A 26,797-nucleotide genomic window follows, 5' to 3' on the forward strand; every position below is an offset into this window, starting at 1 on the left:
TATATTACTGTGTAGTGACTTGGTTATATGGAGGTTTATTTACTTTGTTGATAAAGTACTTTTTTTTTATTAATTGATAGACTTTATTTGCTGTTCTGGTTTGAAAATAATAGAAATCGTATTTTTTAAGCAGTTCCTCTTGGGTGCACATGATGTATTTATTTATTATGTTTTCTCATAATTTCATGTTTGCAATCTCTCAGTAGTATAATCAGCATTTACTTGAAAATAACTAGTATTGTCAGATGCACTAATGCCCTCTTTGATTTGTGCCCCTTTTTACTTAGGCTAGTTGGTTATTTCCTATAGTCAGAGCGTAAAAAGTTGGATCAAAGTCCATTTTACTTGCACTCTACGTAGCTACCTTTTTCTGTAGCTTTGATATGTAGGCATTAACAATTTATTAATTATTATTTTTTTTTTGCCATGATCAATTATGATGTCTCTTTCCAGGCTTTCATGATGGAGCTGACTGCACACCAGAGTAGTGTGGGGAGTGTCCTGCAGGCAGGAAACCAGCTGATAACACAGGGCACTCTGTCAGATGAGGAGGAGTTTGAGATTCAGGAACAAATGACCCTGCTGAATGCTAGATGGGAGGCACTGCGGGTGGAGAGCATGGACAGACAGTCCCGGTGAGTGGAAGCAAAGAAAGGAACATGGGATTCCTTAGACTGCGTTGCCCAGTTTAGCGCGAATAAACGTTTGCATGCCGGTGAAAGCAAGATAATTACAGAACTTGTCCTGTAAAAACTTGGCTCTTTTCGTAATGTTGCTGGAATTTTATATGATCTTTGTTTCTCCTTTTATGTGTTTACCAAATTAAAAGGTAAAAGCTGAGAGTACAGAGACATTAGCAAAAAGGGAAACGGCAATTCAGATGGATGGTTATCGATTTGCAGCATTAAAATTGGCTTACCATTAACTCAATATGAAGACAGGACTATGTAGTATTTATCTACAATTCCATTCTGTAACGTTTTTTAAAGCATTTGTCCCTCCATGTTTCATTTTCTTTCTTGCAGTGTGTATTAAGGAGCAAAATGCATTCCATTGCAATTTCCACCTATTTAATAAGCAGGAATTCCTGACTGAAGAAACAATGATTCTGATATGAATATAGGGTGCTGTTATTTGCATTCTTTGAATTCATTCAATTGACTCCATTTAGGAAGAAAATAAAAGTTTTTTGCTTGTTTCTATATTTAAAGACTAAATGCTACTTTAAATGGTTAGACAGGAATGCATTTCATTGCCCATTTCTTTGCTGCCTGGAGTGTGTATTTGCCTTTGCAAAAGGAAAAAGCAAGTGGGAATAATGCCGTGTTGCTCCACGGACAGGCTGCATGATGTGCTGATGGAACTGCAGAAGAAGCAGCTACAACAGCTGTCTGCCTGGTTATCACTCACTGAAGAACGCATTCAAAAGATGGAAACTTGTCCCCTGGATGATGATTTAAAATCTCTACAAAAGCTGCTAGAAGATCATAAAGTAAATCCAGCTCATATTTCTTTTATAACTATTTTAATCAAATATGAAAAGGGAGCTCTTAGCATTCTCAGGGGCTGATGGCTTCTATCAGCACAGAGGTGGGCCACCTCTCAGTGTTGTCTTTAATTCAGCAACTTAGAGGGTGGAGTCCATGGGGATATGACTTCTCTGGGATGAAAGCACAGGTAAAATATTATGTGGCTATGGATAATTTTCTTAGGAATGTACATCACTTTTATAAGATTCTCAAGGGTTGTTTTGGACCTATAAGTGGCTAAGAAGCCTGGTGTGTTAGCATTAATGTCATGTGTGGGTAAAGTAGCAGATTTGTCTGTACCTAATCCTTTAAGGAAAGCTACTGCTTCTTCTCTGAGCTAGGAAAGAAGCGGGCACTAGGTGAAGAAGCAAAATTTGGCAGACAATTTAATTTGGTCACAAATTTAGGAGATAACTTTTCATAGTCAAAGAAGGGTGGAGTAAAGAGCTTCTCTGCAAGTTGTTTGAAGAATTTGATTTTTCAATGAAATACCTAGATAACTCATGAATAAAATGGTAGGGATATTTAAACATTACTCGAGGCGTTTGACAACACTATTGGTAGTGTTTAAATAAATTACCTATACACATACATCTTAGGACCTGCCATGCTCTTCCCACAAAAGAGGTGAGAATGGAAGGTACCTGGGTATCCTTAATTGCTTTCCTGGGCAGCTAATCAGAATAGCTTCTGACGATCAGATAGCATCTGCTTATCTCTCACTTTATGCCATGCTTCCCTAGAGAAAATGACCTCTGATTCTGTATAGTTAAATTTGGGACTTTTTTGACTTAAATTCTACATTCTTATCTTAATTCCTAGTTTAGGCCCTCCACTTGTTTATGCTGCATTTTTTGGTTGTTGTTGCCAGAACTTGGAATAAAAGTAACGACATCCCATTTGCAATTATTCTAACATTGCATTTTCCAACTGCTATGGTTCATAATGAAATGTAAATATGTATAACAGGCTTATTTCATTAGTGGAACACTTAGGGTAATGATTGGAAATTTAAACATGATGCCTCATTAAATGTCCTTAATTACTATTGACAAGTGAGTGGATTTTAAATAGGCAAATGTGAAAGGGTGGAAATAATGGTAGATCCTACATTTCTTTTTTCCCCTAGAGTTTGCAAAATGATCTTGAGGCTGAACAGGTGAAGGTAAATTCATTAACGCACATGGTGGTAATTGTTGATGAAAACAGTGGTGAGAGTGCTACCGCTGTTCTAGAAGATCAATTACAGGTAAGGACCTTGAAAAGGAGGATAATCCCAAGGGACCTGCGGTCCAGACCCAGTTACGTGTTGCCCTGACTCTTCATGTCCCGTCTCACTGTTTATTGAGAAGAGTAGAACCTACGTTAGGCTGTGCTTCCCAGCAGGGGTTCCACGGCCTGTGGGTTACAGGAGAACCTTGGTATCATTCCTTTACTTCAGCTCTTGGGCTGAGTGGGCAGGGTTCCTTGTGGGCCTTGGTCCTTGTGGATAATACTAACACTTTGGGAAGCACAGGAACTGATCTCAACAAGTGGTCCACAGGCTTCTTGTTCAGAATCATTTGAGGGATTTGTTAAAATGTGGATTTCTGGGCTCCATGCAGCCCTGAATTCCTGGGAGTGGGGCCCAGTGGATCTGCCCTTTAAAAAAATGTACTTGCATATTGAAGTTTGAGAATTTCAACCATGTGGGATTTAATATCCCTGTGTCTTTAGTAAATCGATGTGTGAATTTCAACAGTTTTGGGAACCCCAACAAATTGCTTCTTTTTGCACAAAGGCTACTGTGTGTCTTTCTAAGTCTTTATAAAGAGATTTATTGGTATTTCACTTGAACAATACTTTAATTACCAGATATGATGTTGCTGGTTTATGATTTTTAGTAGCTTCCAGAATGTAATTTCATCACATGAAGTTATATCATCATTTGCATCATCATTTACAGTGGGCCAGTACGGTAGTTCTGAGACTTTGCTGCACAAGTACTTGCTAGCTATGTACTATAAAGTAATTAATTACGTTCTATGGGAATTAGTTTTTCTCATTTTTAAATTCATAGGATTTGTCCATATCATCTTAAAGCAACTTTTATAAAATATATATATATTTTATATATATATATATATATATATATGTTTTATAACTTGCTACTCTGTAATAGAGAACAACAGATATCAAGAATTCAAGGATCATGATAACTGTCTCTTAAGCCTCTGTTGACACAGGGTGGTTTCTCCCTTTCCTAGAAACTCGGTGAACGTTGGACAGCAGTGTGCCGGTGGACTGAAGAACGTTGGAATAGGTTACAAGAAATCAATATATTGTGGCAGGAATTATTGGAAGAACAGGTACGAAACTGTTATCCATAATGATCAAAATAGATGGTAAAAAATAACTCATCTTTAATTATGGCATTAGAAATAGAATCTTGTTTGCTTTTCTTCTAAAGGAACATTTACAAATATTTATAATTTTTAAAGTTAGATTTGTATCCATTTTATCATGAAGCTTATTCAAAGAGATTGTATTGTATGGCTCCATGGTAATAACGATTTGATCTGTGTTTATTATTTAGAATGTTAGTATTTAGATATGCTGCTTTCAGGATTTGCTTGACATAATTTTCATTGCATTTGTGATGGGTGATGTATTTAATCTTGTACCAACACAGTGCCGAGCATGGTTTGTGCTCAGCAGTATATGGTTTGTGCTCAGTAAATCAATAAACAGATCCCTCAATACATTGTGAACTTTGAATCATTAGAATTTTTATTGATTTTTATCCAGACTAACTACTGAAATTAAGTAGAAAATGTTATTTAGCAACACCATTGATTTACATTCAGTTAATAGTTATTTTTTCCACTAAGGATTGCCACAGCAAATGAACCTTTGGTGCAAAGCTGCCACCTTAGGTTTTCAGTCAGAGTGGTGGCCCAGAAAAACAGCCATCAAAATAGAATGCAAATAAGCAAAACTTTTCTCCCCAAATGCCAAACAGTTGTGGTTTAGAAAATAAGCAGATACTCTATTCACATATCTCTGTGTCCATTTTAATTCTTTTAAATGCATTTCATTTCTATTCACAAATAGCAACTATATTCTTTTTAGAGGATAAAAACAAGTGTATGATGTTTTGTGGTTTATTAAATATGGTGGCAGAGAGAACATCTTAAAAAGTAGGCTGCAAAATTTGTCCCAATATAAATTGTTAATCACGACCCTCTGCCCCCAATCATGGGTCAGAATTTTCTTACTAAGAATCACATAATGTACCCGATTCTGATTTCTGAAATATTTGTGTTTCACTTTACAAATATGTGCATTTACTCAGACCCTTGTATTCAGGTCAATGAGTCATATCGATATAGGTAAAATTTTACTTCAATAATGATAGTAGGAGACTGTCAATTGATTGCCAGAGAAAATTGTTGTGTTACTCTTCTACTAAGTAAACTAACTTAAAAATTGGAAAAAATTTTAATTTGGTAGTTAAAAACATTTAAAAATAGGGAGTGGCCAGTATTTTGGCTAATGTTTTTTGTTAAAAACTGACCTTTGAATGGCTTTCTGCTAGTGATATAGAAGGAAGAAGCTTGTGAAAAAGTAGAACTGAAGGAACATGGGTACTTAACCTAGAGACAATTTGCTGCTGCAGGCAGTGAGACCAACTGTATCTGAAGTAGAAAATCCTTCAAGGATTATTGTGTACTCAATTGCAGAGGCTTGAAGATAGCTAGAAATGGGCTCCGAGAATTAGTCCCCAACTTCTGCTGCATGGGCCACTTTTAAATGTGGCTTTTAGGGTATTCTATAAAGGACTCCAACTTACCTTTGCAGCCTTAATTTTCCCTTTGTCCTTCCATGTACCCAGTGCTCATACCCTGAATTCCCAGTTTGTGGTCCATTCCTCGACTGCTGACACCACCAGAGTAATGAGTGCTAGCTCGTTTCCACTGCTGTGTCCCAATGCATGGCACCTTGTAGATTCGTCATGGTTTTTGTTTTCATTTTTTTCAAAAAGTGGATGCGTTTCATGTGTTTTCTAGCCTCTGTTTTTGTTTAACGTGTGGCATCTGCCATGGAATGCCTTTAAACTTATCTCTTCATCTTTAGGTTCTCCCCAGCCATCAAGGACCATGAAATCATCTATAAAACCCCTTCTTCTCCCACTATTTCTAAACTAGAAGTGATCTCTTTGTAGCTTCTGCACTTTCTATTTTGTGCCATAACGTAATTATCCCTGTGCATATCTTACTACATTTGAGGGAAGGATCCATATTTGTCTTTTATGTTCTTCATCTTATGTGTGGAATATACAGGCAGGGAATAGTTTTTGAAGAAACTGATAAAAAAAAAAAAGAGCATTGATTCCATTGCAAACATAGAACCAAGATGTTTTTTCCCTCCAGTTCTGTAGAAAAGGGTTTCTGTGGTAGACACTACATTTTGGGAAGAATTATCCCAATGCAGCCATATTGTTTCCCACCCCCGTTTCAAGTTGATCTCTCTACATTACTAAATATCTTTTGCCTAAAAAAAAAAAAAAAAGAAAAAAAAAAAAGAAAAGCATATACTGTTGGCCAATGAAATTGAAATATCTTTATGTTGGCTTTATACTACCCTCATACTTCCTCGTCTAACCATAATTGTTGTTGAACCTGGAGCATTAGTGTGGTTTTCCTGCACAATGCTGTGGAAAGACCATTGGCTTTGGGGTGTGGGTTTTTCATCTGGCTCTTCTATTAACTATCTGCGAGATCTCAGCCAGGTGACTTTGGCTTCTCTCTGTTTCCTCCCTAAAATGAGGGGCTGAGACAAGATGATCTCTGAGCTACCTTCTGCCTCCAGAAGGAAAGTGTGATTCTTTTAGAAACCTGAATAGCTGGATTCAGCCTTTTAGATCCACCTATTCCCTGAGTAGTAGGTTTGGTTATCCAGGTATGAGGCTCATTTCAGGTTGATCTGTTCCACATCTGAGAAAGATAATATCTGAAAAAGAGATGTTTTTCTGTGTCACTCATGCCTCAGGCTCAGGTGTTTGGAGTTCTTACCCGAGAGAAGGGTGAAGCCTCTCAGAACATAAAACTTAGAGATATGGGAACTTGATTGAATTGAATTACCCAGTGATTCCCCAAATATATTTCTAACTTTTGTTACTGTTTGTAGTGCTTGCTGAAAGCTTGGCTAACCGAAAAAGAAGAAGCTTTAAATAAAGTCCAGACAAGCAACTTCAGAGACCAGAAGGAACTAAGTGTCAGTGTTCGGCGACTGGCTGTAAGTGATGTCAGCATCTGTCTTGTAAGCTTGTACCATGTTAGCATTTTATAGCAATGGTTAATACGGTTTTGAAAGTACTGATTAAAACTCATTACCCAGCATTGGACTGTGCTACCATGTAATTATCTCGAACCAGGAGCCTTATGTTTTAGCACTAGTGAATTTCAAAGCAGGTACATTTTCCCATAAAATACACATATTTACATTTCCTGACTGGGGAACAGGAAGATGAATTCCTATAAAAGGGAGTTATCTAATAAATATCTGAAATACTAGATTTTGAAAGAAGACATGGAAATGAAACGTCAAGCGTTGGATCAGCTGAGTGAGATTGGCCAGGACGTGGGTCAGTTGCTTGATAATCCTAAGGCTTTGAGGAAGATCAACAGTGACTCCGAGGAACTGACGCAGAGGTGGGATTCTCTGGTCCAGAGACTAGAAGATTCCTCCAACCAGGTACCTTTTGCTTTGGATAGTACGTGGTGCTATGAGGTAGAAATTAATATCCGGGTTAGTTTTAGTTTTTATGAAACAAAAGAGTAGTAGCTAAACTAAAAAGGTGGTTCCTTATACCCGGTTTACTATGAAATTGAAAAATTGACATGTGAAAATCTTTAGTGTTCTAAAGTAAATTCTAATAGATATTCAGAAAACTGATTCATATCCAGTAATTTAACCCTTAGTAATTGATAACAGTTAGACATGAATCCATTAGTGATATTTAAATCTTAAGTAATCTTATTAATTTAAAAGCATTTTAATGAAATTGATCAAAAATAAAACTTTGGTTTGTACATGGATGAGCATTATTCATAATAGACAAAAAGTGAAACAACTCAAATGGCCGTTAATAGATGGATGGATAAACAAAATGTGGTATATCTATGCAATGGAATGTTTTTGGCAATGAAATGAAGTACTGATACATACTGTAACATGGATGACCCTTGACAACATTATGCTAAGTAAAAAGAGCCGGTGACAAGAGTATGTGCACTGATTCTATCTGTACAAACTATGCAGAATAGGTAAATTCATAGAGACAGAAAGTAGATTAGTGGTTGCCAGGAGCCAAGGGGGAGAGGGAGATGAGAAGTGACTGTTGAAGGGTATGGAGTTTCTTGTTGGGTTGATAAAGCTATTCTGGCATTAGAAAGTAGGCAGGTTGCACAATTGTGTGGATATACTAATAACTATTGAACTGTCCATTTTCAAAGGGAGAATTTTCTGGCATGAGAATTATTTGTCAGTAAGGCTGTAATGAAACATGAAAACTTTGGCTGATTTGATTTCAGGTGACTCAGGCTGTAGCAAAGCTGGGGATGTCCCAAATTCCTCAGAAGGATCTTTTGGAGACGGTTCGCATCAGAGAACAAGTTACTACAAAAAGGTCTAAGCAAGAACTGCCTCCTCCTCCTCCGCCAAAGAAGAGACAGATTCCTGTGGACTTGGAAGCTAAGAAAAAGTGAGAGCAGACAGAAATTTTCCAAATCCAATACCGCACACAATGTATTCTGTGCTCGGTACTTACTTCCTACTAATCAACTAACAAATGTAGGCATTTGTTATAATGCAAATAATGCAAATGTAGGCATTATTATTGTTATGGAAATTCAACTACTGAACCACTCACTAACCCTGAGTCTTTTGAATATTCTGCTTCACACATCTGCATTGTCTCAGATGGTTGTATTTATCCTGTGTTCCACTTGAACTTGAACTGTGTGTCCGAGCCCTTTTTTCTTCCTTTCCTATCATTTACCTTGGAAGGATATGATTGTCCATGATTCCTCATTTATTCTTTATTTCATTATCATAATTCTGACAATTTTGCTTTAGATAGATCTCCTTATTTATTGTTTGCGAATCTCCTTCCTCTTTTTGCAATCAAAAAATAATTCAGGGAAGTAATTCCTTTTGAAATCTCCATTTTTCCCTCTTCCCTCTCCCATTCTTTTTTTCATGTTTTCTTTCCTCTTTTGTTAACTCTTTGCAAGATTCATTAACAGAGTCTTCATGTTTGGCTTAAAGATCCATGTTTGGCATAAAATATCTTTTCCTCTTATTGATTCAAAGTAAACTTGAGATCTTTAGAAAAGGAATAATCACACCTGACATATACTGATGGAGCTTTTACAAATGTCAGCTACTCGCTTAGGCTGTGCTGTGCCCTGGGTACTGTACCTCACATGTGTTATAGCAGTTAACCCTCAAAACAGTCCTCGAGCAGTACTATTATTCTTCCCCTTTCACAGCAGAATCCCAGTGCTTGGGCAAATGGGCAGTTAGCTTTGCCTGAATCAAAATGATGTGATTTCCCCAATTTCGCTTTTGTTGGACAAAGCCGGAGTCCAGTTTGACCAGATGATTTTAATTTCGGTAATAGGGCTGTATTTCTGCCTCCCGATTCTCTCCTTGCAGGACCCAGTGTACCTCTAACTGGCAGGCCTCCGCTGTGGAACTTTTACTTTTAGAGCCAAGGCAGCAGATGAGGAAGAGGCTTCTGATGTTACTAGTGCCATGGGCCTTTTATTTCCTGAGTGTTTATAGTCTGCCAGCTGTGTCTGGCAGTGTCTCTGCAGTGCTCGCTGTGTGCATTTGGAAGCAGGGAAGGTTGTAAAAGACTAGGGTGTATGTATAGGTTCTGGTACAATTCTAGTGTGTGTGTGTGTGTGTGTGTGTGTGGTTCTCTGCACCAACAAGCAATTTGTGGGACACCACCCGGGTGTCCTGAAATTCAATTCATTTCTGACACTTCTCTCTTGGAGGACAGTATCAGATTCCACAGGGTAAGTGTTCAGTCCCCCACCCTGCAGATGACAGTCTCAACCCTAGGTGTAACCTGTGGTTCTGACCGACTGGCTGTGGATTGGAGGTGCCCACAACCTCCTCGTGAGGTTCGATTAATTTGCTCGAGTGGCTCACTGAACTCAGAGGAGCATTTACTTACTAGATTCATTGGTTTATTATGAAAGGATATATTACCCAGGAACAGCCAGATGGAAGAGGTGCACGGGGCCAGGCACACACAGCTTCCGTGGCCTCTCAGAGCAGGCCACTCTCCCAGAGCCTCTAACCAGGAGTTCTGTTCACTAAATGGGGAGCTCTCTGAACCCTATCCTTTTGGGTTTTTATGGAGGCTCATCACCTCGGCACGACTGACTAAGTCATTGACCACTGGCAATTGATCCAGCTTCCAGCCCCTCTCCTCTCCCCAAAGGACCGGCAGTTCCAACCGTCTAATCTCTGTGGTTGGGTCCTCTAGCAACCAGCTCCCATCCTTAGGTGGGGGTCCAAAAAACCCCACCTTATTAACATAACAAAAGGCACCTCCATAGCTGTCAGCACTTAGGACATTCCAAGAGTTTTAGGAGCTCTGGGCCAGAGATGGGGACTAAGACCAAATATGTACTTCTTCTTATAAATCACAATATCCCAGGGCATAACTCTAAAATGACGGTGTTGTAGAAGGTGCATTCTACTGCAAGAAACAGAATACTGAACCCAAAGTGACCCAATCAGTCTTCTCTCCCGTTATAAGAAGTCTGGAGGTAGGGCGTCTTTAATGGGAGGATGGGACTCAACACCCTGCCATCTGGTGTCCTGTGTCTGCCTTTGCTCAGCCTGGTGGCTTTCACCATCAGGCTTGTCTTCTCACGGTCTCAAGATGCTGCAGCAGTACTGGGCCTACCATGACTGCATACCCTGCTTTATGGGCAGGAAGGGCAATTTTCCCTTATTTGTCCTTTTTTTGTTTTCTTGATCAGGGACACAGTCCTGTCCTGGAAGATGGATGCTGACGTCCCCCCAGGTCTCACTGTCTGGGTCTCAGTCACTTGCCCATGCCCTGGGTGCATGAGAGGTTGAAGCTGTCTTTTAGTCTCTGGAGTTGTGTTTTGGGGAACTGGGACAGCAAGCTAGAAATGTGGGGAGGGAGGTATGTGCTGGGTGGGCCACTAGCTGTGAGGCCCACAGTCTTCTCGTGTACAAGGTGATTGATGCAGAAATTCCTTTAGTTAATTCCTGGACAAACAGAGGCTTGAGTATGTCCATCCAGTTCCTTATGCTACAAGGCATTGAAATCTCATTAGAAATTATGCCCAGACAAAGTTGGTCCTTTCTCAGTCTACCCACGTGTGCTGGTTCTGCTTTCTGGGGTAAGATGGAGCACACCACCCCTTTTCAAAATGTACCTCGTCGGTATTTGAGGATAGGTTTCCTATTACAATATCTATTCATTGTCCTACAGTCCAGAGTATCCTCAACCATTCCTAGTGTGAAATGGTTTCCAGACCCTTAGAAACCACTATTAATTAGTCTTAAAAGGAGCTGTCCAAGCAGCTGTGAGCCTTAAGTAACTGCGTAGCACAGTTTATGATACATGCTTCCGAAATGGTGGTTTACTTCCGCTTCTCTTCCCTTGATGCTGCTCGTGGCTGTTTTGACCAGTGGGGACGGCCATTTCCTGTCATCTGGATATTGTGTTATTGTGACCCTAGATCATTCGTGCTCTGTATGTAGCTTTCACATCACTCTGCTTGTATGGAGGGCAGGAATAGACTAAATCTCTAAGGTCATTTTAAACGTGTGATCTATGAATGGTGCGCCTCTTCTTTGAAAGATTAAGTAGAATCTGCTGTTATGATGCAGGAGAGGTGAACCACGATTTAAATGACATCTCGACCCCTGGTTATTTACCTGGAGCGTCACAAAATCCCTCTAGTTACAAGGAAAATTTACCTTGGTGAAAAAACAAATACCAGGGTTGCCAAACAAATGTACACATTTTAAGAGATGTTATCTATGTATTACTCTTTGAAGTTGAATCGAATAACGGTAGCAATGTGTAGTATGGCGTTTGCTCAAAAGATGGCGTTAAATAAATGCTAGCGCTGTTCAGTGTTTTGCAATTTCAATAGTTTTTTCCTTTCTTAAAATGTGTATACATTTTTTTGGCACCGTCTGTATTCATAGTTCGTTAGAACACTTTAAGCTATGTTTCCCAAAAGAATCAGCAACGACAACCGACAACCTGTGCTTACCTTAAAGTACCTAAAACTATCCAGAAGTTGTTTTGAGAAGCCCAGTGGGTAGAGTGCTGGTTAAGAGGACAGACTGCCTTGGTTTGAATCCCAGCTCTACCATTTATTACCTTTGTCAGTTCTTTAAAACCTCCCTGAGCTCATTTCCTTCATCATTGAAAGGGATACTAAGGAGTATATACTTCATACGGTTGTTGTGAGGACGCCTCGAGTTAAGCATTCACATAAAACGCTTATAGAATATGGCCAGCAATCGGAACATTTCTCTTCTTGTTCCTTGTCACAGTGGTTTTGACCGATTTTCCTCAACGCCTCTCAAGTCTGTACACTTCTCTTCTTTCCCACTGTCACTGTTTTAGTTCTGGCTCCCGTTACTACCTCAGCGTTTTCTCTGGTCTTCCCTTCTGTTCATTCTTCTTAGTGAACACTAATGGATAAATAGAATCCTATCAGCCCTATACTAAAATTAACCCTTCGCTGGTTCTCAGTTGCCCTTTGGCTAAGCCCAAGCTCCTTCATCCATCCTGCAGGGCCTTCCGGTACCTGTGAGTGTGGCTGTCTGCCACATTCTCAGTGGTCCCTCCCTGCCTAGTACTCACTATTCTAGCCGGACCTAACTATTCATACTTGTAGTGTGTGAGTGTGGGCCTTCCTTTCTTTGTACTCTCTTCTCAGGGAAAACCCCCCCGGGCATAATGCTGCTGTTTTACTCCAAGAAGCCATCCCTCCCTGATAGGATTAGGAGCTGTCCTGAGAATTCCTGGAATTAGCACCTAGTGAATTTTTATTGTTATTCCCCATGACTTCCCATCCCCCTTGCTAGACCAGAAGCTCCCTGAGGGCTGGCAGTGTATCTGAATTGCTGTCATGTCAAGAGCCCACACCAGTGCCTGGTATATAGTGGGGCTCTACTCAAACACATGTTGAATTAGAGAAGGTATCAGTTTTAGGAATGTCTGTACTTGTTCTTTTCTGCGATTGTCTAACCAAATGTGTTTTTCATAATCTATAAGAGTTTATAAAAATACAAGTGAATTCTTATAAAGTTTGAAAAAATTTTAAATTATTTTCTTTATTAACATTACAATAGTACTCCACTTTTCATACTTTTAATTGTAAATGTCTGATCATATTTTGTGTAGTTTTTGTATTTCCGGATTGCCTTTTGTTGTTTTGTTTTTTGACACTCCTGATGGGTGTTTTGGTTGCTCCCTTTCTGGAGCCAAATGAAACAATGAAACAATGAATTACAAATGGTAACATCTGAATCTTAAATCAGGTTTGATGCAGTAAGTGCAGAGCTGTTGGACTGGATTTTGAAATCAAAGACTGCCATTCAGGCCACAGAGATGAAAGAATACAAGAAGATGCAAGAGACTTCAGAAATGAAAAGGAAGTTGAAGGTAAAACATAAAACAAAAGCATACTAGTGAATAAATTATTTTATCAGGATAGATTTGCTGTTGGCATAAAGATGTGATAGGATAGAAAAGCTTCATGTAAAATAAATGTTGCCATAATGTAGCTTTTAGCACATTGTAGTAAATTTTGAATTGATTTAGGCTGGCTGGTAGCAGATCCCTGTGTGAAGGAAGAATGTCCCCTCCTTCCTTAACCATTGAGATGTGTAGGAAGGAACACTTCCTATGGTGACAGAGCTATTTCTGTTTTTAGCTCGATTAGATTTTAATCTGGTCCCTAACAGTTGATGACTGTATACGCAGATGTTTTGCTTTCTGAATGCAGCAAACTACAGTGGTCCTCCCCTATTTGCAGTACCAATGATCAACCCCGGTCCAAAAATATTAAATGGAAAATTCTAGAAATAAACAATTCATAAGTGTTAAATTGTGCGCCATTCTGAGGAGCATGATGAAATCTCGTGCTGTTCTGCTCTGTCCCGCCTGGGACATGAATCCTGCGTCTCCACGTTGCACAGGCCACCCCCCTGTTAGTCACTTAGTAGCTGTCTTGGTTATCAGATGGATTGTCCAGATATCGCAGTGCTTGTGTTCAAGTAACCCCTATTTTACTTAATGATGGCCCCCAGCATAAGACTGGTGATGTTGGCAATTCGCATATGCCACAGAGAAGCTATCAGGTGCTTCCTTTAAGTAAAAAGGTTAGTACAGTACAATGAGATATTTTGAGAGAGAATGAGACCACATTCACATAACTTTTATTACAGTATATTACTATAGTTGTTCTATTTTATTATTTGTTATTGTTAATCCTTTCCTGTGCCCAATTTATGAATTAAATTTTATGTTAGGTATGTATGTATAGGAAACATCATATATGGAGTTTGGTACTATCTGCGCTTTTAGGCGTCCACTAGGAGTCTTGGAACATACGTCCCAAGGACAAGGGGAGATTACTTTATTTCAAATCTCAACATGTTTTCAACACAGTCTCTTAAGAGAGGAAACACAGTTTTTAAAAATAAATACGACTGAGATGTGTGGGAGCTTCGCTTGGCTACTTGGTACCCATCTGAGCGTTGTATTCCTGAACGTTGTCACAGGAGGTTGTAGTGATTTATGTCCTTGGTGTTTATTAAGTCTCTGTACATCCTCTCATGAACTATTTGGGCATCTAGAGCAAGTCTGTATTGCCGTCTACATCAGCAGTGGAGTTCGTCTGTAAAGAGTGTGGAGAATGTTTAAAAACCAGGATGTGTGTAAGTTTTGCTGATGTAAGTGAGAAAGTGGTGGGTACCATGGAAATTGAGAGGAGGCCGGGCCTGCAGTCACCTCTATGCACTGGTGAAGTCCATGGGGACTGGTGAAGTCCATGAGGTGACACTGAGCTGGAACTGAAAGAGGGTGATTACACCTGGATGGGAGAGCACACCACGCAGGGGTGCCCCAGAACAGAGATACGGAGGGGGTGAGTGTATTGTGATCTCTGGAGCAATACGTAGTTGTGTTTTCTGCCAGGTGTGTGTGTAAAAGGAGTAGAGAGTTCAGGGTGGGGAGGTGATTTGGGGTGAGACCCTGGCCGACTTCGAATGTTGGAATGAGAAGTTGAGACTGATTTCTGCCTTATCATTCCATTGTAACTGTTCTTCTTTAGAAGTGACCATTGACTGTTGGTTTGTAAATCCAAAGGATGGATTTCTCTTCTCATCGGAACTGTTTTCTTTGCAGCATTTTCCACCATTTACCCTCCCTTTCTTAAATTCTCATAGCCCTTGTCTTCTGTGACCAATGATCATTCTAAAATACACAGCTGATCATGCAGCTCCAGGGCAGGGCTTGCAATTAATTGAATGGCTTCCCATTGTGATGGGGATAAAATATAAAGGCCATAGTGCCCCGGCATTCAAGGACCTTCCAGACGACATGCTTCCCTTCCTCTAAGCAAGGCCTTCTTACCTCTTGTTCATCCACCTGACCTCCAGGCCTCCTGACTCCTCCTACTCTTTTCTCATTCCTCTGCCTTCACCATGTGCTGTTTTCCAGAATGGCCCTTTGTTAAGGCTTTGTGCTACGTGCTGAAATGCCCTCTATCCAGTAAGCCTCCCTTAGCCTCACTGGGAAGACGTATGTGATTCATCTTGGCTTCCATATTGCTTTCACCATACCCTCTGTGAAAGCCCTTATCGCACTGATGTTATTATTTGTTGATATGCCTGCGGCAAGTGCTTAGGAGGTGAGGGCAATTTTTCCATTGAACCCTGTGTTTTCAGCACTCGGTCAAGTTCTTGTCTTATGGAAGGAGGGAATGTTGACGGTGGGCAAGGGGAATGTCAGAGCACTATTATCCGAGCCCTTGAGCACAGGGAGTTGGGATAGCAAGAAACGAGGACTGGGTGCCATCATTTCGTAATCTTCTTCCAGTTCTGAAAGACCCATAGATGATATTAATGATCATTTAACAATCCCATTCTCAACGGCATTAAGGTGGCAGGGAATTTGGAAGTGAATGTGATCTTTATGGAATGAGTCCCACAAACTATTGATAAGTTAAATCCCACCCTACCATCTAGGAACAATTTACATCTGGAAATGGTTACTATAATATTTGGGAGGATAAAAATAACAATAGTGTATGCTTATGTAAGACATGCCTGGCAATTTCTATATTTTCCTTTAATATTTATAAGTTCATTTATTTTGTTGTTTTAGATCAGTAGTAGTAGATGCCAAAGGGTTGGAAAAAAATGTAAAATGGAGAAAATTTAAGTTGCTTTAATTTCTAATTTTTCTTGAAAATGGGGGAAAGATGAGCTTAATTTTGTGTTAGTAAAATAAAACCTTGTTCCAACTGGTGTAATATCTGCATGGAGAATCTCTAGTCCAGGCTACCATCACCATAAAAAGTAGGAAAAAATCATTTTGTGTAAAGCAGGTAACACGTTTTCTTCACTTTGATGGTGGCTTTTTGCATTGGTATTTAGTTTAACAAAAATAAATGGTGTTTCTTAGACTCTTTGGTTATTTCTTGATCTTTGGCTATAAAAATGGTGGTTTTGCTTAGTCTAATGTACAGACTTTAGAAGTGGCGTTCTTCTCTGGAATGTCTGGTTGCAGTAATATGGGTTGCTTAGAAGTTTTGCTAGTGCTATTATGCATACTATTCGAGTAGTTAATTAATAGATAATTATCAATTGTGGATTGAAGAGTGGGAAAAATTTCAGATACGTGTGTGTGTTCCAGTGATTTTATTCTGCCCTTTCTTAGGAGTTCTGGAAAGAGTTCACATGTCCCTGAGATATAGAAACATTGAAAATATCAAACCATAGAAACAAATATTAAAATGAAGAACCACTTCTCATGTGTGAGGAAAAAAATGCTTTAGTTTGAGTCTTAAAGCATATTGTCATTATTTAAAAGTTTTATATGGATTATGCTTGTGACTGAAGTTTATAGTAGACTCTAGACTTAACACCAACAAAATATACTGAGACTCGAACTATTTCTCTTTTCTTGTTAATTTTTGTTCAGTGATCTCTGTCATAGCACATTCAGCTCATTTGGCTCAACCAGTTGTTTTTAGGGTGTGGCATATATGGAGGCTGTGTATGTGAATTGATAGATATCCTGGATCTAAAACACCAGTTTACTTTATTTCCTTTTTGAAGGAACTCATAATTATGGTGTATAACTTTTTCCTTATAAAAGAAACCAAAGTTTTATATTGTTTCTTTGAATTTACCTGTTAAAATTTAATCATCTGTGGTGTTCTGGAAGGTCGCCTGGAATTGCATAGTTTTCTATTGCAGTATTCTCTTGAGTAAATTTTGTAACATATAAAGACGATGTGGGAGGGACATTAAACATTAAAACTCAAAATAATATCAGCATTATATTGAGAAGAAAGTTTGCAGATTTTTATACTGGGATTTTATTTCCAGGGAATAGAAAAAGAACAGAAAGAAAGAAGCCTCAGATTGGATGAATTAAAGCAAACTGGACAAATCCTCTTGGAGCAGATGGGAAAAGGTGAGACCGTTGATTTTTTTAAAAATGCGTTTTTAGGTGGTGGCATTGAATATTATTTACAGTTTGACAAATCACATATATATATTTTAACACTTTAACCCTCTTTGCTAGAAAAGTGGTTTTCAAAACTTTTTTTGGGCAGAATCTTTTTTTCAAATGAAATCTTACGCTGAGGCTAACTATATAAAACAGATAAAAACTTTTAGGTAGGGTCGGGAAACTTAAAAACCTGATACCTCAAGAATTGTTAAAATCCACTTGAGTAGATTTTAAAATCTCCTCCTTTGGGGTTAATATATTGGGGATTTTTTGAAGGAGGTTAGCAAAAGAAAATTTTACTTTGGCAACATTGGAGAAATGAAGTTACAGTAAAAATGAAGTTAAGGTAAATTCTTTAAGGTTATTTGATTTTTGATCACTTATAGTGTACTATATTAATTTGGCACAAGTATTTCTTTGTAGTGAAATTTGATAAGATGTTATTTGCATTTGAATTTTTTACCTGAATTTAAGAACTTTTTTTTGGCCATAGACCCAGCGACTCAGGGGAGTTTAAAGATTAATATATTTGCTTTGCAATTTTGCATATGATTCTTTCTTTGGTCTAGCTTTGAAAGACATTTTTTGCAAGCCCTACTCCTTATTCCAATGATGATAAGTGCTTTGGAGGTCTGTTGCCACACTCCTTGACAAAAGCCACAGACCTCAAAGCTAAGTTAGGCATATTAATTTGATAAGAATCGTCAAAGATGTACTTTTCAATCTTTATTATTTTACTTTTTGTTACAGACAATGTAAATATACACAAAACAAGTAGAATTATATAATGAGCCTCCTTGTACCAATTACCCAGCTTCAATGATTAATAATTTTCTGCCATTCTTAATTATCTGTATCTCTACTCACTCCCTTGATTATCATTATTTTGTATGGTTTCTTTTTAAAGTAAATTTTTTTTTGCATTGAAATACATGAAATTTAGCTGTGCTGTTTTAGCAAACCTACACACAGATACCAATATATAGAACATTTCCATCTCTCCAGAAAGTTCTTTGGTGTCCCTAGTGGATCAGTCACCCTCCCCCACCCCCAGAAAACCACATTTTCAAAAACTTCAAATTATGTTTTCCTGTGCCTTTAAAAAAAATATTGATTTATTTTGTATATAGAGTGGGGTCATACACACAGACACAGAAATATGTATGTGTTTAGTATATGTCCATTTATTTAGAAATGAATGGAAATGTACCACTGTCATTGATTATTAGTAACCTTTTCTTTTCTTTTCTTTTCTTTTCTTTTCTTTTCTTTTCTTTTCTTTTCTTTTCTTTTCTTTTCCTCCTCCCCTCCTCTCTCTTCCTCTTCCCTGCCCTTTTCTTTCTTTCTTTTTTTTGGTGAAGGTAAAAAATATAGTATTATCATTCAAAAATCTCCTCTTGCCAAGTGTCTTTGTTACTGGCTCTGGGCACCCCCCTGTGGAGATTACTCTTCTAAGTATTTACTTGGGGAAACCTAGAGATACAGAAAGACCAGGCTTTCCCCTGACATGCTGATTCTTTCAGTAGTTACAATAAGTGGTGTGTTGAATTTAGGTTTGTTACTATCGCAGATTAATTTCTACATCAACCCTGAAATGCGGGAATCGGACATGATCTGGTGTGAATTTAGGTGATTTCATGAGCCTGCTAAGTGACGTCACTCTCCTTTCTGTGTCAGCTGTTAGTCGGTGTGGTAGAAGTCCAGTGCTAAGACTGGTGGGGAAGACTGTCCAGGAGAGAAACTGGTGAGAGGTGATGGCTGGTAGTGAGAATAGCAGTGAATTGGGAACTGGGAGACCTCGGAGTCCCTTGCCCTTTTGTAGTTTTGTGTGCTTGTCATGTTAACTCTTTTGTTTCTTTGCTTCCTTGACTGCAACTCTTGTGCAGAAAATCTTCCTGTGAATAGGCTACCCTGAAATATATACGCTGGAAATTGAGTTTATGTGAAAATGCTATTTGAAAAATATCAAGTGCAATCATGAGGGTTATACTCATATGTGGCTTTATGAGGGCATGAATGTTGTGACCCAATTTATGCTTGTTTAATTTCATAAAAAACCTTTTTATATTGTGCATTAGCATTTTTTTTTTTTTTGAGCTGTGCTAGGGCTGGAAATGCAGTCATTACAGAACCCTAATTCTGTTCAGTTAAAAAACATATCTGTTATTAACATTTTTTAGGATGGGGTGGGAAGCTGTGAAATGGGGGCACTGTTCAGAATAGGGTCTGTATGTTCTGGGTTAATTTTCTCCTTTTTTGGAGGATGTTTGCTTTTTGTTAGTGAGAGAAAAAATGGTGTTTTAGCATCTCTTCCACCATTGTCCTGTTATCTGTTATTCTACTTTTACAGTATTACATATTCCTTCTCCCCATGTGCTTGGTCCCAGTAATCCTACTGCTACTATAAAACCAGAAATGTTGAACGGAAATAAAAGCATACTTGGGTAATTCTCTCTGTTCCTCTCTTTCCTCCCCTAGAAATTTAAAATACATCCTTGAACACAATAATTAGTATAGAGGACGTTTTTCGCAGGGTGTGGTTTGGCCACAGTCTGCCTAAGTAAGGAGGCAGATAAATGATTCAGTTCAATTAGAAAAACATATCAAACTCTTTAGTAAAACAGATGTTCAAATAGTCATGTCCCTGGTTTCCTCAAACTAATTCCATCAAAAATTTCACCACAGTGAAGTCTGGTAAGACTTTTCTGGTGAATGCATCTGAATTAGGTTTTATGATATCGCATATAACATAAAAATGTTTTTAAAATGAAATAATCTGTTTCATTTGATGGCTGCTATACCTCATTTTGTTGGTTTCACTTATCTTGTTCCTAGAGATTGTCAACAAGTATAACGCAGTAGTTGGACAAGTGGATGATGTAGTTTTATGAACTGATGCTTATTCTGACTGGCAAAGTACATAGGCCTGATGATCTATTGTTTTGTAAACATTTCCCTTGATTCCAATAGTGATTGATTAAAAAGGGTAAAGTCAAATGAGAGGAAGTGACAGGCATAGGTTATATTTTATCCCTGTTAATTAGTAAAATGATGGACTATTGATTTTTGCTTTTGATTAGTCATCTATGAGTTGGGTGTTCTGTAGAAATAGAAAAGTTATAACTCTGGGTCTCTGGGAGCAAAACAATTCTTTTAAAAGACAATGTACAGTTTTCCTTTTATATAATACAAATTGTGTTTTAATTATTACTTGATATTGGTCCCACCTATCTTATCCCAAGCTTAGAGAAGGGAGATTTGAATTTAGAGGATTGGTTTGAAAGGGCAACATAAATGGATCGTGAAATACTGCCAGTGAATAAAAAAAGGAATTGGAGAAGTTGTTTCACCTAGTACGTACAGTGGGTAGCTCTTGCCTGTTTTCTAGATGAGCAGCGATAATTTTTCATCTCAAAAGTTTTATTTACCAGCTTGATTTTCTTTCTTGTTTAGCATAGATGCTGACATAAAAATGAAGTGGTTGATGTTATTCCTTAGGCCACCTAGAATAGAAATGATCTGGCAGAAGTACAGCTAGATCTCCATTGCTCAGATAGTTTGTCAGGAAAATGGTAATTTGTTTTGTTCATCATCCTCATTAACAGGGATGATTGTGGTGTGACTATTTCGCCTAGGTCTAATTAATATTCTATTACCTGTGTGATGGTGGACAATGACCTTTAGCAACTGACATGGGTGACATATTCAAATTATGTCATGTCATGTTTGCATTTCTAATTTTCAGTGGATACAGTGTGTTATAGAAAGTTTTACAATTGCATTGTTTGTGATCATACGTGACTGTTTGCTTTACATACCATTTTTTTCCCCCTTAGGGCTCTTATTACCCTGGACTTCAATTGAACGTATTTACAAAGCTTAATTGCTTTTATTGCCTCCCTACTCAACTAGTAAAGATGTTAAGCCCATCTTCCCACCGTGCACACTCATCTCAGGAGATAAAGATTCCTTTGCAGATTTCCCATAGTTTTTTCATATTTAATTTTACATGATTTGAGGGTATTTTATATTAAGGGATAGAGTATGATAAACGTACTATCATATATAACTTAATTACTTCTGTGAACATTCTCTACCTCTCAAAAATGTAAGATAAACAAAATTATATATAAGATAAATAAGTCCTGGGGATGTAATGTACCCAAATAAATAAAACAGTTGGGGAGTTCCCACTTAAAAATAATTGTGTCAGTCATAAACATAATGGAACTTTTTACTGACATGGCTCTAAGTAGGTAATCCGACCGTTGCATCAACACTTTGGTACTTGCTGATCTGTGGGTAGCCTGCCCAGTAGACTTGCAAACGCTCCGTGGGCCTGGCTGCTGGCTCAGTATTCCCACAGTCACCAGGGTGTTCCCAGCACTGGGAATTCTTGCTTTTCATTTTGCAATTCATATGACACTGTGCTTTAGTCATCAAAGACTTGAGCTGCCTCCTAGTTTTTCTAGCCAGCTGTCTTTTTTTTTGATGAAGAGGATCTACTTTTTGATGTCAGAGCCCCAGACAACTTCAGACAGTTCATTTTATTTCCCCGGCTCAGAAGCGAGTAGAGTGCTAGGTGCCAAGGATGCAAACATGTGCAGAAAAGGCAGTGGCTGAAGTTCTAAGCTGTACTGATAGGCCTTTCGTGATAGTCACACGACTCCTGAAGCACTATTTCAAGCTCCCCCGCTCTCACCTTGGTCAAGGAATTTGAAGAGTTATTTTTATCTTTGTCATCATTTTTCATCGTTGTCATTCATATTTTATGTTTATTTTATATTATTTATTTTGTAATGTTATTTCATCATTATAATTTTTTGTTGTATTAAAAGGGACTTAGGGAGTGATCATTTTTTGTGACATTGCCTCATTAGTTTGAATACGTTAGAAGGTTTATAACAAATTCCAAACAAGTTCTGTCATAATATATGAAATGCCTATTTATTTTTCTTGTCTGTGTAGAAGGTCTTCCTACTGAAGACACAAAAAACATTCTGGAGAAGGTAGTATCAGAATGGAAGAGTATATCTCAGCATTTGGAAGATGTGGCGAGAACGGTTCAGCTCCAGGAAGATATAAATGCTTACTTTCAGCAACTCGATGAACTTGAGAGGACCATAAAAGCAACGGAGGAGTGGGTTAAAAGCACTCCCTTCTCAGAGTCTCCCCAGCCATCCTTGCCGCATTTGAAGGACTCCTGTCAGGTAAAGAGACAACCATTCGGGACATGAAAGAATTCTGCGCCCAGTCCTGTATTTAAAGAGACGCTACTTGTATCATGAGTATTACAAAGGATGTTCATCTTCAGTGAGTTATATGACCATATTTTCTCTTCTGTAGAGGGAATTGACAAATCTCCTTGGCCTCCAACCCCAAATTGAAATGGTGCATGCCAGCTGCACAGCCCTGAAGTCTAGGCCTTCTGCCCCAGATTTTGTCCAGCAGAGTTTCGATCGCTTTCTGGGCCGCTACCAATCTGTGCAACAGGATTTAGAGGATCATCAACAACAGCTAGAGAATGGTAAATGTACTGTCTTCCTCTCATTGGGCCTTAATTTAAAAATGACACCCAGTATTTAGACCTTTTGCACACTCACTTGTTGTGGACCAGACTCATTCTGTTTTCCTCTGCCTGCTGCTGTGCCAGATCTTAAAGTACATTCAGACTATTTCCTGGATCCACACTTGTTTATAAAAACATGGTCAGCTTTCACATGTTTTAAAATTGTGTTAGTAGAATATCATGATTTTTAAGTCTTTTTAAAAGGATGCTGTTTCTCCCTTTTATTGAAGAAGGCCAGCTAATATCATTACCTAGTAGGGATGAAAAGAATGATCACTTACTTCATTTTGCTTAAAATGGTTCAAATTTTAGCAATAACATGTTCTTTTAAAAGAAATTGTTCCTCTTTCGAAGTATGAAAAATTTTGGAGTTTTCACTTTTGGAACAAACCTAGTTTTGGAAAGTTAACTGTTAAAAGATTTGAGAGCTCATCACTCATATGGTATATTTTTTCTCATTTGCTATTGTTTAAGTCAGGAATTGTGATGTATTAGAAAGCTGGGTAGTGCATGTTAAAAAGATATACATTTAACTATACCCTTACTTATAGCAATTGTAGATTGTGTATTGACTTGTCAGAATTTGTATGTGTGCATGGTAAACAAATGTGTCATGTTTCCTTTCTTCTGGAAAAGCAATTGGACACTGGACTCTTAGTTCATTGAATTCAGTTAACCTAGAATGTGAATTGTTTGAGATGACCTCTTTTTATTTATTTATTGTTACAAAATATGCTTTTGTTTTTGACGAGGATCAATAGGCAATTTAAACATTTAGTTTCTGAATTTAAAAAATATTTTTAATTTATGTTTTTGTTTTTAATTGTGATAGAGAAAAATAATGTAAATTTTACCATTTTAACCATTTTTAGTTATACAGTTCATAGTGTTAAACATACTCACTGTGTCGTGCAACCCATCTCCAGACCTCTTTGCATCTTGTAATACCCATTAAACAACAGCCCACCATTTCTGGCCCCTCCCTGTAGCCCGTGGCAACCACATTCTACTTTCTGTTTTAAGGAGTTTGACTATTCTAGATTCCTCATATAAGTAGAATCATACCGTATTTGTTTTCTTGTGACTGGCTTATATCACTTTGTATAATATCCTCAAAGTTCATCCATGTTGTAGCATGTGTCAGAATTTCCTTCCTTTTTAAGGCTGAATAATATTCCATTGTGTATATATACCACATTTGGTTATCCATTCACTTGTTGACGGGCATTTGGGTTATTTGCACCTTTTGCCTGTTGTGGCTAATGCTGCCAGTTTCTTAACTTTTTTTTATGATTTTATTGGGGAAGGGGAACAGGACTTTATTGGGGAACAGTGTGTACTTCCAGGACTTCTTTTTTTTTTTTCCCCAAGTCAAGTTGTTGTCCTTTCAATCTTAGTTGTGGAGGGTGCCGATCAGCTTCTAGTTGTTGTCCTTTCAGTCTTAGTTGTGGAGGGCGCAGCTCAGCTCCAGGTCCAGTTGCCGTTGCCAGTTGCAGGGGGCGCAGCCCACCATCCCTTGCGGGAGTTGACCCGGCAACCTTGTGGTTGAGAGGACGCACTCCAACCAACTGAGACATCCGGGAGCTCAGTGGCAGCTCAGCTCAAGGTGCCATGTTCGATCTTAGTTGCAGGGGGCGCTGCCCACCATCCCTCGTGGGACTCGAGGAATTGAACTGGCAACCTTGTGGTTGAGAGCCCACTGGCCCATGTGGGAATCGAACCAGCAAGAGCCCTCGGAGTTAGGAGCATGGAGCTCTAACAGCTTGAGCCACCGGGCTAGCCCCCAGTTTCTTAACTTTTGTTGCTGGTTGATTTCATCGTTTTGTGCTTCAGATGAGCTTGCTTCTTTTCCACACAGTGTTGCTTGTCTGTGATTTTCATGTTCGTAGGTGAAATAAACATCATTTCAGCTGGCTTTTGCAGTCAGTATTTCTCAGAGTACTTGGCAGCAGCCTGGCTAGATGTTTATATAATGTCCACCACACTGTAGATAGCAGTTTGTATGCTTCAGCTTAGAGGAAGACTGGTTGAAGGGATCTTTGTTTCCTTTTATTCTTTGTGTAGCTACTGGGGGAAAAAGAGATTATATGAGACAAAAGGAACATTGTAGTACCATCTTCAGAGAGACTTTTCATCATGACAAAATGAAGACAAATGAGAGTGGGTTAGTTAATATTTCAAATATCAACATCTGTGGGAATGAAGTCACTGTCTGGCTCTCAGAAATAACAATTGGATGGTTTTAGTAACTAACAGGGACCCTTTTTAATTTTAATTGTGTAGTTTAACTTCTTATGTATTAGAATTCACTTATTATATAAGGAAGATTAATGGTATATATGATCCTATAGGGTCCTAACATTGTTTTCTCAAACTAAGTATTTTCAAATAAACAGAATTGAAAAGCCAACCTGGAAATGCGTATTTGGAAACATTACAAACAGTGAAAGATGTGCTAAATGATGCAGAAAATAACGCCCAGACATCTTTGAATGTCTTGAACGATCTTGCAAAGGTGGAGAAAGCCCTGCAAGAAAAAAAGGTAATCTGTATTTTAGGTTTTAGAAATCTAGAATCATTTCTAATATACCACATCACGTATTTGGAAATATTTTTTTCAACTATTTAGAAATATATTTGTCACTATCAGTCAAAACTGGTCAAAAATTCCTTAAAGTTTGAAGGTTAGTTACTATAGGGTAGCACCTAAGCTAAAAGAAAATTATATTAAGCATTTTAAGACAATAAAACCACATTTCCTCCTATTGTAAGGAGGTTAAAATTCTCAACTTGTTCATAATCTACTAAACTATCTGTAATAAAATGAAAAATATCAATTGAATGGATGTATTGTTGTTTTTCTATGTTGAATAAAAATGCTTCCCTGGGCATTTAGGATAGAGGCTCTGAACTGTTTCATGAGATAAAACAGGTCATCCAGTGAGGACTACACACTGAGTCCTGCCTGGCGTGCTGTGCCAGGGGTTTGTAGTTCAGAGAATGGATTACATCTGGCCCACATACAAGTCATGAAGGGAGAGCCTTCCCATTTTGGACTATGCTTGTTTTTATTTTTTTTCTTTTTTTCTTTTTTTTCCCCATGAGTTTTTCACAGTTCTTTTTTCATTACATGCTTTTTAAAAAATGACTTTTGCCTATGTGTAACTCATATTAGTACATATGTACAGGCAAATTGTTATGCATATTTTTAATCTTAAAAATTTTTTTTCCAGGCCCTTGATGAATTCCTTGAGAATCAGAAACCTACTTTATATAAACTTGCAGAAGAAACAAAGGCTTTGGGGGAAAACGTTTCAGCAGATGTAGAAAAGATGTATAATCAAGAATTTAATGAAGTTCAAGGAAAGTGGAACAAACTAAAGGTCAAGGTTTCCAAAGATCTGCATTTGCTTGAAGAAATTACGCCCAAACTCAGAACTTTTGAGGTAAACCCAGAGGCTATTAGGAGTATAGGTTTATTACAGGGTAAAATAGTAGTTATCCTGCAAGGCTTTAATATCTGTTGTGTGACCGTTTTGCCTTCTTGCTAGTCCCACATTTGTTATGTACTTAAGTTCGGATTTATAAGTTGCTTATCAAAGACATACTTTTAGGGTGCTGGAGAGCACAGAGATAAGGGAAAACTGCTTAAATGGTCAAAATAATGTTTCAGGGATGAGAAGTATGCACGATACACAGACTGGTGACTAGGCTTCAGTGGTAACTGAGAGCGGTAGAAGTTGCCCAGGAAGTAGCAGATAGGTTAGTCCTTGAAGCTGTTTTTTTTTTAAGGTTTTACACATTTGGAGTTGAAAATTCTGAGTTGGGCCATCAACAAACAGTGTCAGATTGGAAAAGCAGGTGATTTGAGGTGCATGAAAAGTCAGAAAT

The 26,797-nt window shown here is 38.2% G+C and overlaps 1 protein-coding gene across 10 annotated transcripts in view; it reads left to right on the plus strand.

Annotated features, from left to right (window-relative positions):
- Nucleotides 1–26,797, plus strand: part of UTRN (utrophin) — a 460,160-nt gene that overhangs the window by 117,247 nt on the left and 316,116 nt on the right. For all 10 annotated transcript variants that reach the window (XM_033093589.1, XM_033093581.1, XM_033093608.1 and 7 more), the window contains 13 exons: nucleotides 454–635; nucleotides 1,342–1,492; nucleotides 2,659–2,778; nucleotides 3,776–3,877; nucleotides 6,699–6,806; nucleotides 7,086–7,265; nucleotides 8,105–8,274; nucleotides 13,131–13,254; nucleotides 17,211–17,298; nucleotides 22,306–22,547; nucleotides 22,684–22,864; nucleotides 25,303–25,448; nucleotides 26,140–26,352. In XM_033093589.1, coding sequence (XP_032949480.1) covers nucleotides 454–635; nucleotides 1,342–1,492; nucleotides 2,659–2,778; nucleotides 3,776–3,877; nucleotides 6,699–6,806; nucleotides 7,086–7,265; nucleotides 8,105–8,274; nucleotides 13,131–13,254; nucleotides 17,211–17,298; nucleotides 22,306–22,547; nucleotides 22,684–22,864; nucleotides 25,303–25,448; nucleotides 26,140–26,352 — 2,007 coding nt within the window. The remainder of the gene's footprint in view (nucleotides 1–453; nucleotides 636–1,341; nucleotides 1,493–2,658; nucleotides 2,779–3,775; nucleotides 3,878–6,698; nucleotides 6,807–7,085; nucleotides 7,266–8,104; nucleotides 8,275–13,130; nucleotides 13,255–17,210; nucleotides 17,299–22,305; nucleotides 22,548–22,683; nucleotides 22,865–25,302; nucleotides 25,449–26,139; nucleotides 26,353–26,797) is intronic.

The sequence above is a fragment of the Rhinolophus ferrumequinum genome, chromosome 3, assembly GCF_004115265.2.
Source record: "Rhinolophus ferrumequinum isolate MPI-CBG mRhiFer1 chromosome 3, mRhiFer1_v1.p, whole genome shotgun sequence".
In the NCBI taxonomy this organism is placed as follows: Eukaryota; Metazoa; Chordata; class Mammalia; order Chiroptera; family Rhinolophidae; genus Rhinolophus; species Rhinolophus ferrumequinum.